At 43.7% G+C, this 13195-nt stretch overlaps 2 protein-coding genes across 10 annotated transcripts in view; one reads left to right on the top strand and one right to left on the bottom strand.

Moving 5' to 3' along the window:
* Positions 1 to 6868, top strand: part of MPRIP (myosin phosphatase Rho interacting protein) — a 161814-nt gene extending 154946 nt beyond the window's left edge. For all 9 annotated transcript variants that reach the window (XM_077918691.1, XM_028705639.2, XM_028705642.2 and 6 more), the window contains one exon: positions 1966 to 6868. In XM_077918691.1, the coding sequence (XP_077774817.1) occupies positions 1966 to 2037 (72 nt within the window). In that variant the 3' untranslated portion in view covers positions 2038 to 6868. The remainder of the gene's footprint in view (positions 1 to 1965) is intronic.
* A 3024-nt stretch (positions 6869 to 9892) lies between these two features.
* Positions 9893 to 13063, bottom strand: PLD6 (phospholipase D family member 6). The gene is made up of 2 exons (XM_028706939.2): positions 11491 to 13063; positions 9893 to 10405 (listed from the first exon to the last, which is right to left on the bottom strand). Exons 1-2 carry the CDS (start codon positions 11924 to 11926, stop codon positions 10119 to 10121), a joined length of 723 nt encoding a protein of 240 aa, XP_028562772.2. The 5' UTR covers positions 11927 to 13063; the 3' UTR covers positions 9893 to 10118.
* Positions 13064 to 13195: the final 132 nt, after the last annotated feature.

Below are 13195 nucleotides of genomic sequence, written 5' to 3'. Positions count from 1 at the left end.
AAGTGATACAGTCCACCTGCAACTGCATCCCTTGATTCGGTTGCCTGTAAATCAGCTCATGCTGCCATTCCTCTCCATCAACTTCTCCCAGTTTGTAAGGTTTTGTAATTAGATTTGATGGGTGGAGAGAAAGGCTTCTTTCAAATGGCAGAAAATGGACATTGGCACAAGATGATCAGAAACTGTGCATCTCCTTGTCTCATTGATTTGTGGTTGGATCTCATTGTAAGAAATGTATGTTCCAGTGAAAAATAGCCAGTGTCTGACATGGAGATTCTTCTTTCAAAATAACTGCTAAAAAGGCAGAAGAGTGATTTCATAAGGTTCAGACAGAGACCTCCGGACCTTATCAACAATCTCCCCTATGTAATCCTGGGTTTAAATAAGGGGTGGTGAACCGGCTGCCTTCCAGATGTTTTAGACTCCCAGTTCCCATCATCCCTGTCCGTTGGCCATTCTGCTGGGCTGGTGGGAGTTGAGAGTCCAAGCATACCTGGAGGCCACCTGGTTCCCATTCTTGATGTAAACCCTTAGATCATATATCACAAATAGCTCCAGAAAACATGACGTGAGATTGCCAAAACACTGCAAATGTAATCTTGGCAGCTAGAAGCTTTCAGGCTGTGCTTGGCTTTGCCCTCATGAAATAAAAAGGGCCCAAAATGGACCCTTAACTTGGGGGAAAGTTTTAACTTAGAAATTAACGTATTTCTCTGATTAGCAAAAAGCAGACAGAAAAGTATGGCACTCTGGTCTATCAAGACCGGCTGCTTTATATCAGGATCAAGATAGGACTTTGAATCATAGAATTGTACAGTTGGAAGGGACCCTGAGGATCATCTAGTCAACTCTCTGCAATGCAAGAAGATGCAGCTGTCCCATACAGGGACCGAACCTGCAACCTTGACATATCAGCACCATGCTGCAACCAACTGAGCTATCCTTTCTCTCCAGAACCATTTACCGTATTTTTCGCCCCATAGGACGCACCGGCCCATAGGATGCATCAAGTTTTTTTTGGGGGAAATAATAATAATAATAAATTATTTTCCCCCCCCCCCCAGGTGCTTGTGGGGCTGGTAGCGGGGAGAAGCGCCGGCAGCGGGGAGAAGCGACCAGGTCCGGGGACAGCGGGAAGACGCGCTGCGCCTCCCAGCTGTCCCCGGAGCTTGCGGGGCAGGCAGCGGGGAGAAGCGCTCTTCTCCCCGCCGCCCGCCTTCAGATCAGGTCCGGGGACAGCAGAAAGACGGTCTCCCCGCCGTCAGCCTCCAAACCACTTCGGGAGACAGCGGGATGGCGGCGTTCCACCTCCCTCTGTCCCCCGACCTTGTGGGGCTGGCGCTGGGGCTCTCCTGAAGCCTGGAGAGCGAGAGGGGTCGGTGCGCACCGACCCCTCTCACTCTCCAGGGTTCAGCGAAAGCCTGCATTCGCCCCATAGGACGCACACACATTTCCCCTTCATTTTTGGAGGGGGAAAAGTGCGTCCTATAGGGTGAAAAATACGGTAGCTTTCACCAGGATTAACCATTGTAGGGGCATAACTGCTCGTTGAATGAATCACTCAGGGCAGCTGTGCTGATGAACTGTTGGTGTACAGCCCTGGACTTGAGTGCTCAAACAAAATGGTTATGGGGAAAGTGCAGCTTTGAGGCGCTGATGAGCTAGCAAAGGCTTTTGCAGTTGCCTCAAACATCCAAGCAATTACTCTCCCAACTAAGTTAGCTGTGCCTGCAGTCATCCAGTTCATTTGCCGTCTTTCTTCACCGCGGATTGATTCACCAATAACACCACTCCATAATGGTGCATTTTCTTTGAAGCATGTCTTTCTAATCTTCCCATTGAGGATGCCATCTTTTGCCTTTCCTTTGCCTGAGCATCTGTGTCATCTCTCTCTATTGGACTTTTGCTTTCCCCACCAGAATGGCATTTAACGGTTTGCTCTTCCTTCTCTCCTCCCATGTACAGAGTCTGAAGGAAGGCCTGACCGTGCAGGAGCGCCTCAAGCTCTTTGAATCCAAGGACTTGAAGAAAGACTAGTTCTCTCCTTCCTATTTGGCTTGACCACGCACACCTCCTTGCTTGCGGCATCACAGCACAAGCACCCTTCTGTTTTTTGTTCTCTAGGATCCTCACTGCTGTTGCTTGTGTGTGGGTTTTTCCCCCTGTTGTTGTATGGATGCTCCAGAAGACTGGAAAATGCTGGGAGTTCTTCTGCCCACCATCAAATGAACTTCCCAACTTCTTAGTCCTGACTTACAAAGTTTTTAACCTTGGCAAGAGGGCTGGGAGAGATTGGGAACATGCTCCCCACCCCCCTTGGCTCTCTACAAAAACATCCTTCCTACTGTATATCCATTACACTAAGTGTCAGTATTAAGGCTCAACAGCCTGTTGATAAGCTAGCTCTGTTTTACCAAATTCTTTGGTGTAGTGACAGGGCCCTGGGATGGGGGGGAGGGAGGCAACACACTGTGCTTAGCTCTGCCACTGTTGAGAGGAATCCAGCACTTAAGTGCATGCTTTGGATCAAATTTTGAACCACTGAAACAAGACATGCAGACCTGTTTTTGGCATAATCAGTGCCCTTAGTGAAAGCTTGTTTGTTGCAACAAGATATTGGCTTAGAAAAAGACATTTGTGGCAGCCCTGATTTGTAGATTGGTGTTTAACTATGTGGTCAGTTTGGAATTTATTCCCTTAAGGCCACTTAGATCTTCTTGAAAAGCTTTTAAGTTGCTTTGCATACAAACAGTTGCAGGCATTGATGTGCAATCAGCTTGTGATGAAATTAATCAGTGCAACTTAACTATTTCTCGTGGAGAAATGGGGTGGTCTCCTTCCACACACTCCTTCTGGCAAGGCCATGCTAGAATCTGCACTGTTTCTTAGTTTCAGTGGGATGTATCTGCCTCTGTGTCTGTCATACAATGTGACCCAGACTTTTCTCCCACCTAATTTGCTGCAAAACAAACAAAATTCTTCTGCCCAGAAGCTCAGAGGAGTTTTTCTTCAAGATGCCTTTTAAAGAACAAATCTTTTGCAATCCTTGCTCTGGTCCTCTGGAGGCAGTAAGAGCGCTTCTGCCATGTAATCGGTAGGAATGGTTCAGAATTCTAAGTAGGCAGGGCTCTTTTACAAAGCAGGAAGGGCGTGGCTTGCTGATAAGCAAGAGGTACAGCTGAAGTCAGGCCAGTCCTCCAAGCAGGTCAAGGCAGAAATGGGGGCTGGCTTGCCTTTGGATTGACTTTATGGGTCTCAAAACAGTTGAAGAGAGTCTTCTGTATGTTCATGTAAGCTGGTAGCATCTGCATGTGGAAATACAGTTGCAAGATGTCAGTGGAGAGAGAAGTCTAAACGGGAATGGCAAGTCACAAGTAACCTTGCTAAAAGGGGGCATTTGAAAAGTGGCAGTCCAAATTTTTGAAAACATCTTAGTGCCATTGTTTATCTGAAACAAAGCAGTTGTCTGGGCCCATTTGTCCTCCTTACCTATGAGGCCCAATAACAGAGGCATTGAATATTTGATCTGTTGGGTTCCAGGGCCAAAAGGCCTTTCCCAAGCAGAATAATGTATATAGAGAAGCTTTGAACAATGCATGCAATTTTTTATTCCAAAAGCAGGTGAACATTGCTGTTTTGAAAAACATATAGGAAGTGTTGGGAAGTTAATTCTACAAGGTTTGTGGGCAAGGTGGCTTTTGGTATTTTAAAATTCTTTTTATCTGCCTTGCTCAGGTGGGGTGAATTTGAGGGGGCGTTTTGCTTTTCAGTCTATTCAGACTAAAATTGTTGATCTTTTGAGCAGACAAATCTGTAAAGCAAAGTTTTGCTGTTAGAGGCTAGGGAGAGCACCCTGTCCCTTTTAGTTTCATCCTGTTCTTAATTGGACACACATTGATTCTATTCTGTGGGCCCTTGCTGCTGATCCATGCTGAAGCAAAACAGCTCTTAGCATCTTTGTTTGTGTTATGTGCAAAGCAATGTTCCTTCAAAAGCTGTTGCTATTTTGGAGCAGGGGGGTCTTCACAGCAGAAAAATTGCTGTCTTCTTGCTGTGTGTCTGGCAGTTTCTTTTTAAATCAGGTATGAAAGGGATAGGGTTTGGCTGTCTTGCATTGGTGCCTCTATGGTGCCTCTAGCAGTCTGTCCACACCGTCTGACTGCAAAGAGTGGTTAGCACATAATGGAAAAGCCAGTATATTTTATTCCCTAGGAAGGAAGGTTGTGCTTCAGGCCTAGATTATTTTCTTTCTCCTTTAAAATCATTAACTAGGATTGTAGCTTGGCAGAAGAATCTTATTTTTTCTTAAGTACCTGCAACTTGAGAGAAACCTTGCCACTGGAATGAATTATCTTTGGATTATGTTTATGTTTAATCCATACACCTCTTTAATAAAACAAACAAATGCCCTATGTCCTCTAAGATTAGAATAGCCAGTATTTCACAAACATTAAAATTGGTGTAAAAAAAAAAAAGCAACCAAGCATCTTTTTGCTCAAGAAAGTCTGTACTGCTGTGACCAAGTTGCTCTTCATACACAGCAAAGCAAGTTGGCATTCTAGTTGTATTTCTTGAATGGCTTTTAAAAGGCACAGTATAAACATTATGTGAATAAATAGGTATGTTCTATTGCAAGCTGCTGCATTTTACACAAACCTACACTACAAAATAACTGTGGTCTCAGTGAAGTTCAACACTAATGGATGTACAGTATAAATATACTTGCATAACAGCTTCTTTAATCTTGCCTGTTGCAGATTTCTTTATTCGTCTCTCCTTTTGAAACAGAATTGAGTGTTCTGTTAATGAAACTCATTTTCCTTTATCCCATTAAAATATGGAAAAGGGGGATTGCCGATGTGCAGATCCCAAGCAGGCTGTTTTTCCTGTGGCAGAGGCTGCCTGCAAGTAGCCCTACGCGTTGTTTCTTAATAAGTGTCACTTTTTGTAATGACAACATACTTGATTAGAATCCCACTGGATTTTTTGCATTTTGGTGGCTCATATGCAGTACTTAGTTTGTTGTGAACACTTTTAAGCACATGCACGCTCAGTGTAGCTTATACTTCCTTTGTAATTTCTTTCTTTTTTAAAAAAGCTTTGTTATTCTCTTTAAAAATAATTTAAAACCTGTATAGTATTCAAAGCACGCAATGTAAATATTTATTACTCAAAAAAAAAATAGTGGAGGGGTTTTGGGGGGTGAATTTTTTTAAAATCTTGTTCTAATACAATGTCCTTTTGACTTGGAAAAGGAAATTAGTGTAACCCGATAAACCCACTCTATGTTCCCTTAAAGAATGTCTGTTGGTTTGTTTGAACATTATAAATATATTTTTAAATTTCTCTGATACCTTTTTAGTTTTGGAAATGCCTGTCCAAAGAAGATGTACAGTGTTTCAAAACTTCAAGCCTACTTACCTATACATTAATTTTCTTACCCTTTTCAGTTCAATAATCTTAGAGCTGACAGTGGCATAAACAACTCTTGGGTGTGCATATATATGATTGCAGAGAGTAGTATATCTGTATATTAATGGTGGTAGTTATTCTGTCACTAAGCGTACATCAGTATTCTTGCATGGTAACTTGGCGCTGTTGCGGAGTAAACCAAGGATTTCGATAAGGGAATGGAGTAGATTTTTATTCCTGCAACCCACCCATCTTTTTCAGGTTACATGGCATGGTGGTGTAACAGCATGACAGAATACAGTTAACATAGGATGATTATTCAATTTACTGTAACACTATATTTCATTGCGATGTAGTTTCAACAGAGTTACAGTGCCGGGGTCATCTTTACCACTAGACTATGGAAAGTAGATGGGAGTCCATTACTGACTGCATGCCTTGGAGAACAGTTATATGGCACATTAGAAAATGCCTTGCTTTTTCAAGCAGTGCTCAGCAGCCTCACACCATGCACTGAAGTTCACTAAGGAGTAAATGAAACTGGGAATTGATAGCAGAACCCCTCTAGTGCCAAGTGAATTAACCCCTCTAGTCATTGAGGATTGATGTAGGGTTCTCATTTCAGTCCGCCAGTAGAAGGACACAGCTTCTAATAGTGTATTAAAACAGTCACCTCTAAGAGAAATCAAAGCACTTGAGAAGCTATCAGCTAAGTGTTATTGAGTAACAAAAGCCTGCATTAGTACACTCCTCCAATGTGGTACTTGTTTGGACAAAATGTGTACATGGCTAAGACGGTGAGGCAAGCACTGTACACACACAGGTATCCCTATTTGAGCTCTTCCTCATGCCCACTCAACACCAGCTTCCTTTTAAAAGATACTGAAATCAGTCTATATTATAAACCTGCTTGATCGACAAGCAAGCCTACAGAAGCATCAACTCCTAATTGACCACGACCAAATTGAATCCTAACGTGGTCATCCAACCATCAAGCATGAGGAGAATGATCAATTACTCCAGCCCTGCAAGATTCAGAGCCAGAGCAGCCGTGGGATTCGGCAGGAAAGCTGCTAACCCCCAAAACTGGAACTCGCATGCAAGAGAAGCAGAATCAAATAAAACCAATTCACTGGGGGAACATATTCTCTAATTTGCCTGGTGAACAAACATGTCCAATCTGACTTTCTTTTTGCAAAGATGAATGGTTTGAGCCGCCTCCTAGGAATCTGAAAGGTATCTTTCTCCTCTTGTTTTGTTTTCATGCTTTTAAGAGCTATTTCCTCCTTCAGCTGTTCACTGTAATAGAAGTATCATTTATGTCACAGTATTTATTCCTTACAAACCTTGTGTGACATGCTAGGGTTCCCATGGATGTAGCTGATGATTATTTTGTAAATATTAATTACTTAACTATACATAAAACTGTATCGTAATAAACTATTTTTGCACCACCCTTGGCATGCTGTGGAGAAGATTTTTGTTAACACTAGAGACAGAGAATAGCATTCCAATGTTTTTGCATCCTTCAATTAGGAATACAGTGGTACCTCGCAAGACGAATGCCTCGCAAGACAAAAAACTCGCTAGACGAAAGGTTTTTCCATTTTCGAGTTGCCTCGCAAGACGAATTTCCCTATGGGCTTGCTTCGCAAGACGAAAACGTCTCGCGACTTTGTTTCCTTTGTCTAAATAATAATTCGCAAGATGAAAAATTCGCTAGACGGCAAAACTTGCGGAACGAATTAATTTCGTCTTGCGGGGCACCACTGTAGAAGACAACAGTCAAGGATACTATGCTTACTAATAAAAGGATCTATGCAATACAATTGTGGAAAGCCTCCAAGTACTTCCGTCTGCTCTGGAGAGGCATTTCAGGGCAGATACACAGCAAAAATAGCACACGTGAAATTATTAAATGTCCAAAGAATTTAATAGTACATAAGGATGATTGTAGCAGCTATCCCACCTGCTTTTACCCTTCAATACAAGTAAGTACAGTGGTGCCCCGCAAGACGAATGCCTCGCAAGACGAAAAACTCGCTAGACGAAAGGGTTTTTCGTTTTTTGAGGTGCTTCGCAAGACGAATTTCCCTATGGGCTTGCTTCGCAAGACGAAAACGTCTTGCGAGTTTGTTTCCTTTTTCTTAAAGCCGCTAAGCCGTTAATAGCCGCTAAGCCGTTAATAGCCGCTAAGAGCCGTGCTTCACAAGACAAAAAAACCGCAAGACGAAGAGACTCGCGGAACGAATTAATTTCGTCTTGTGAGGTTCCACTGTATTAAGAAACATTTTATGAACTATCATTGGAAGGCCACAACGATTACAGTACACCAATTACTAAACGGCTTCAAGAAAGGCTGAAGCATTCTGAACTAGTGATAAATTACTATTAATTACCACATATTGTTTCTGTATGTGTTTTGCTGGCAGTTTTCAAAAACTACAAGCTAAATGAATATAGCTGCTTTAAAACAGCATATGACCCTGGAGAAAGTTCTATGACTGTGATCCACTATCTTCCTCCCTCCTCCTCTTTGAGGAGCACACAACATATTTATTTAAGTCACTACAGTGTACCCACCTCTTGGGTACAATGGAGTTTCTACTGTATCAAGAGTACTGTGATAACCACACATACAGTCTCTTTGGAACAGCTTCAATACTTTTGGAAAACCACTGACAGACTGATTCAAAGCCCTTAAAACTCTGGTGTCCATAGAATCATAGAGTTCTAAGTCCAACCCTGTACAATGCAGGAATCTCTAGTATCCATTGACAGATCACCATCTAACCTCTGCTTTAAAACCTACAATGAAGGAGAGTCCACATCTTCCAAAGAGAGTCTGTTCAACTGTTGTACCAGCTCCTACGTACTGTCAGAAAGTTCTTCCAGATGTTGAATATTCCTACCTCAACAGTTCCCTCCCCAAACTGGCACCAAAAAATACGCTTACACCAGAGTTGCATTTCTACACTTGGGATATTGGTTATGGCTACAACTTACATGCCAACATAAGGTACCTCTCAGCCTTATTCTGCACCCACCCATTTATTAGGACAGGCAGGTGTTTTTTAGTATACCCTCTTCAAATGTGATATTCCAGCTGATGTTGGCTGCCCAGTGGCCATCAGTCCCACCCAGGATGGCTAGTGGTCAGGAATTACAGTGGATAAAGTCTTAACACCTGTAGAGTCACAGCTTCCCCACTCACTGATATACCAAGTTCCAGTTCTGTTTGAGATTCCTCCATTACAGGGAGTTGACCCTTAAGGTCCCTTCCAACTCTACAATTCTGTGATTCTAGGGCTGAATTCTATACATGTACAGTCATCGAATCACAGAGCTGTAGAGTTGGAAGGGACCTCCAGGATCATCTAGCCCACTCCCCTGCAATGCAGAAATCTCAACTAAAGCATCCATGACAGATGGCCTAAAAAACCCCAAGGAAGGAGAGAGCACCACAACCTTCCAAGGGAGTCCATTCCACTGTCTAACATCTCTTACTGTCAAAAAGTTATTCCTGATGTTTAGTTGGAATCTCCTTTCTTGTAACTTGAATCCATTGGTTCAGGTCCTACCTTCTGGAGCAGGAGAAAACAAGGTTGCTCCATCTTCCATGTGACAGCCCTTTAGAGTTTTAAGATGGCTAACCTATCTCCTCTCAGTCTCCCCAGTTCCATGCTAAACATACCCAACTCCCTCAAAGCGTAAGGCTTGATTTCCAGACCCTTGATCATCTTGGTTGCCCTCCTCTGCACACGTTCCAGCTTGTCAATATCCTTCTTAAACTGTGGTGCCCAGAACTGGAAACTATTCCAGGTGTGGTCAGACCAAGGCAGAATAAAACAGTAATAACAGTAATATTACTTCCCCTTCCACACATGAAAGAGCAGCATATGAATTATCTGTGAGTTAAGCACACACATTCATGCCCATTCACACAATGGGCATTTATTTTCAAGTAGGTCTCCTGCTTTATGCTGCTCATCTACAAAGGCAAATGGTTCTATTCTTTTTTTTTATTTTAAATTTATACCCCACCCATATGGCTGGGCTTCTGGGTGGCTTACAGCATATCTAAAAACATAATAAAAACATCAAACATTAAAAACCAAAGGGGACAAAGCTGTTCAGGCAGCAACCATTTTAGGTGCATCCGATATGTGCGCAATTACACACACAAACATTGCACTGAACTCAAAAGTAACCCGAAAACGTCACAAAAGGGGGTGGAACAGGGTATTTGCAGGCTTTTTCAATCATATTTCAAATATATGTGATTTAACTTAAACGTGCAGTGCCTCAAAAAGTAGGCACCACATAAATTTGGGAGTTGGCTGTATGTTAAAAGGTCCCCGCCCCCCAGTAACATCCTGCGTGTGGATACTAGGGTTGCCAAGAGAATGGCAGAATAAAACTCTTCTTGAAATGCTATCTACATGTGCTGACAGCTGTTTTTACAACAGAAACATATGTATTAGAATTTAAAAGGCATGCTTTATTTAAAAGGTATAATAGCACACAAGTACAGGCCATCTATTTCTCAAAAAATAATTCAAACACACAAATATGTTGCTTGTACAATTTTTTAAAGGAGCATAAATTTGCATTTAGTTACTCCTAAAGCAATTTATGCCGTTCTCAAACACCTAACTTAGGAACTAGTCTTTGGACTAAAAGATTTACTGCTTCAAAATAGTCATTTAAGCTGCAATTTTGTTTGAGGAAGTTTTATCCTTTTTCTGTACCTGCTGTTCTTCTTTGAGGAAAAATGTGTAATGAGCTGGATTGTAGTCCTCCCAAATCCTTTCAAATTCTGCCAGGAAAAGATTCACACAGTCCCTGTCTTCAACTACCAGCAGGTTCTCTCTGTTGTTTTGAATGGCTTGAGTAGTCCAGTTCAGGGAGCCAGTGATCAGCATTTTTTTGTCAATGATGGCAAACTTATGGTGCATGTAGCCACTATCCTGATCGTGACGTACCTGAATGCCTGAAAAACCAGCATACCCTATTCAGTGCCACAAAATCACTTTTCCATCTTTCCACCAAACTGACTTACCTCCCAACACTATACTTAGTGTACTGAGAGCTACATACAGAAATTCAGTGGCTGAAATTTCTTAGGTGCAAAAAGAACTTATGAGGACACAGGGCAACTTGTGGAATTATACCCTGAAATGACTTAAAAGTTAAATGGCGTTAAACAGACATGACCGCCATACACGCTGCCCAGGCTTGCACCCTGGAGAAGTAAATTCAGTGCTGCTAATGAAACAAAAACAACACAGGAGGCAGCAGTTAATGAGTTACCAATCTCTGCAGCCACAGTTTGACTTCACCCTGGAAGTCACACTTCATTTCTCTAGAGATAGACGGAGGCCAACAACCAAGTGGTTCTGCTGGGGTTGGGTGGGACTGCTGAACGTTGACTGTTGTATAAATAAGTGAAAACAACAAAATCCTTGCAGGGTGGGGTATGTAAATGACAAATTCAGCATAATTATTATTAAATGTATTTTATACCCTGCTTTCCTCCCAAGTTGGGACCTCATTACAAATTATGAACAACATTCATATCAGAAAGAACTTTAGGAGAGGATTTTAATCAGAGTGGTGGGGCTTGTTTGTTTCTAAAAAGAAAATGCATCGCAGAGATTTCCAACGACATAAAACCAGACAAAACATAAAACCAGACAGTGGCTCCCCTTTTTGTGGAATGCTCTCCCCAGGGAAGTTCATCCTTTACTGGCCTTTTAAATGTGTTTGTGGGAGGGGGGTGGGGACGGGGTCATTGTTTTGTCTTGCTCTTGTTCATCTTTTTACTCTTCTTGACTTTATTATGTCGTTTCTGGGGTGTATGTTTTTTTTAAAAAAAATCTTGTATTTTTATGTTGTGAGCAGCCCTCAGATCTGCGGGTGAAGGACGGTGTGCAAATTTAAACAACGGGTTAAAATCCGCCCGTCGGGTGTTTTCTGGTTTGTGGCGCCCGCCTCGCCGGGGGTTGGGCTAGACGACCCTTGAGGTTCCCCTTCCGCCTCACACCGCCCTCCCTCCTTCCCTCCCGGGCGACTCACCGGCTCTCCGGAGCTCGCCGATCCGCGACCCCTTGAGGGCCATGTAGTCGGTGTCGGTGACGACGCGCACGTGGACGCCCCTCTGGTGCAGGAGGCAGACGGCGCGGCCCAGCTGCGGGTTGGAGAAGGCGAAGACGCACAAGTCCAGCGAGCGCCGCGCCGAGAGCACGCGCGCCAGGAGCCGCCCGAGCGCGCTCTCGCCGTGGGGCAGCAGGCACGCGCACGGGGTCGCCGCCTCCTCCTCCGCCAGCAGCGACTCCACGCACGTCACGCGCGACGGGAAGAAAAGCACCTCGCGTACCGGGGAAGGCGGCCGCTGCCACCACCGCCACCACGACGACGACCGACCCAGCCGCCCTATTAGCCAGCAGGCCAGCGCCTCGAGAGCCATGCCGAGCCCCACCGCTAGCAGGACCCGCGCCTTGCCGCGCCACATCGTCGCCTCAGGGCGCCACCACGGCCAGCGTCCCCGCGCGCTCCTCCAACCGCCTTTTTTTTTGCCCCTCCGCGCATGCGCCCCTCCGCGCGCGCTATTCTCTCAGCTGCCTTGTCTGTTAAATTGTCACAAGCGCGTGCGCTCCGTCCCGCTCAAACGTTCCTTCCCACGCCACAGCGCATGCGTCCGTCCGCGTGCGCTCTTTTACTCTCAGCCGCTTTTTGTTTTAAACTGCCGTGGCGCATGCGCATTCTTCACTTCAACCTTTTTACTTGGCGACTCGCACGCGCGCCCTCTTCAGCTCGAGTGCTTTGAGGGTTTTTGTCCCCTCAGAGCGCTGCGTCCACTACAGCGCATGCGCTATCATTAAGGCTGTAGTGTAGAGAACATAAAACGGCAGGCGCGGACAGGTGGCGCGTGCGCATCCGCACACGCCACAGTTTCCAAGCGTCTCGTTATGTTGCTTCCAGCTGCGCTTCGTGTTTCGTTTAAAAGAAATGAAGTTCATTTTATCCGTTTATAATCCTCGGCTTTCAAAACAGCATCCGCCCAAGGCAGTTTAGGATACAGTCATTGCAACCGCTAACAAACAAGTGATAACAGAAAGTTAACCATAAAGTTTTAAAAAATAAATTTATATAGCTTTTAATTCTATCAATATACTTTTATAATTATTTTTCTCCATGTTGTAAGTGGTTCTTATTTCTTTATCTATAAACCGCCTTGAGTTCCTGCCAGGGAAAAAGGTGTATAAGTATAATAATAATAAATTTCACTTGTGCTATATATGTAGTTTTAAGTAGTTTTCCAATTTCATTGTTCTGCATGGGACAATGACAATAAAGATATATCATATGGAATAAAACAGGCTCTATTATTATTATTATTATTATTATTATTATTATTATTATTATTAAAGCAAAAGTAGATAGATATAGGATATGGGCTATCCCAAAAAGCTTACTTTGGGTTCATACTTTCAAGCAAATAAGGAACTGAGAACTAAGAAACAACTTAAGCAGTGTCCCTTTACATACAGTGGTGCCCCGCAAGACGAATGCCTCGCAAGACGAAAAACCCGCTAGACGAAAGGGTTTTCCGTTTTTGAGTTGCTTCGCAAGATGAATTTCCCTATGGGCTTGCTTCGCAAGACGAACCCCCCCCCCCTTTTTCTAAGCCGCTAATAGCCTTTTAGCCGCTAAGCCTTTAATAGCCGCTAAACTGCTAATAGTGCTAAGCCGCTAGACGAAGAGATTCGCGGAACGGATT

Source organism: Podarcis muralis, chromosome 14, assembly GCF_964188315.1.
Source record: "Podarcis muralis chromosome 14, rPodMur119.hap1.1, whole genome shotgun sequence".
Classification (NCBI taxonomy): Eukaryota; Metazoa; Chordata; class Lepidosauria; order Squamata; family Lacertidae; genus Podarcis; species Podarcis muralis.
The sequence above is the reverse complement of the archived record's forward strand: the minus strand, read 5'-3'. Positions and strand labels throughout refer to the sequence as shown.

Coding starts and splice junctions, on each gene's coding strand:
- PLD6 (XM_028706939.2), bottom strand. CDS start 11,926: ATGTGGCGCGGCAAGGCGCGGGTCCTGCTAGCGGTGGGGCTCGGCATG. Junction 10,406..11,490: donor CGGCGAGCTCCGGAGAGCCG/GTGAGTCGCCCG, acceptor CTGGTTTTTCAG/GCATTCAGGTACGTCACGAT.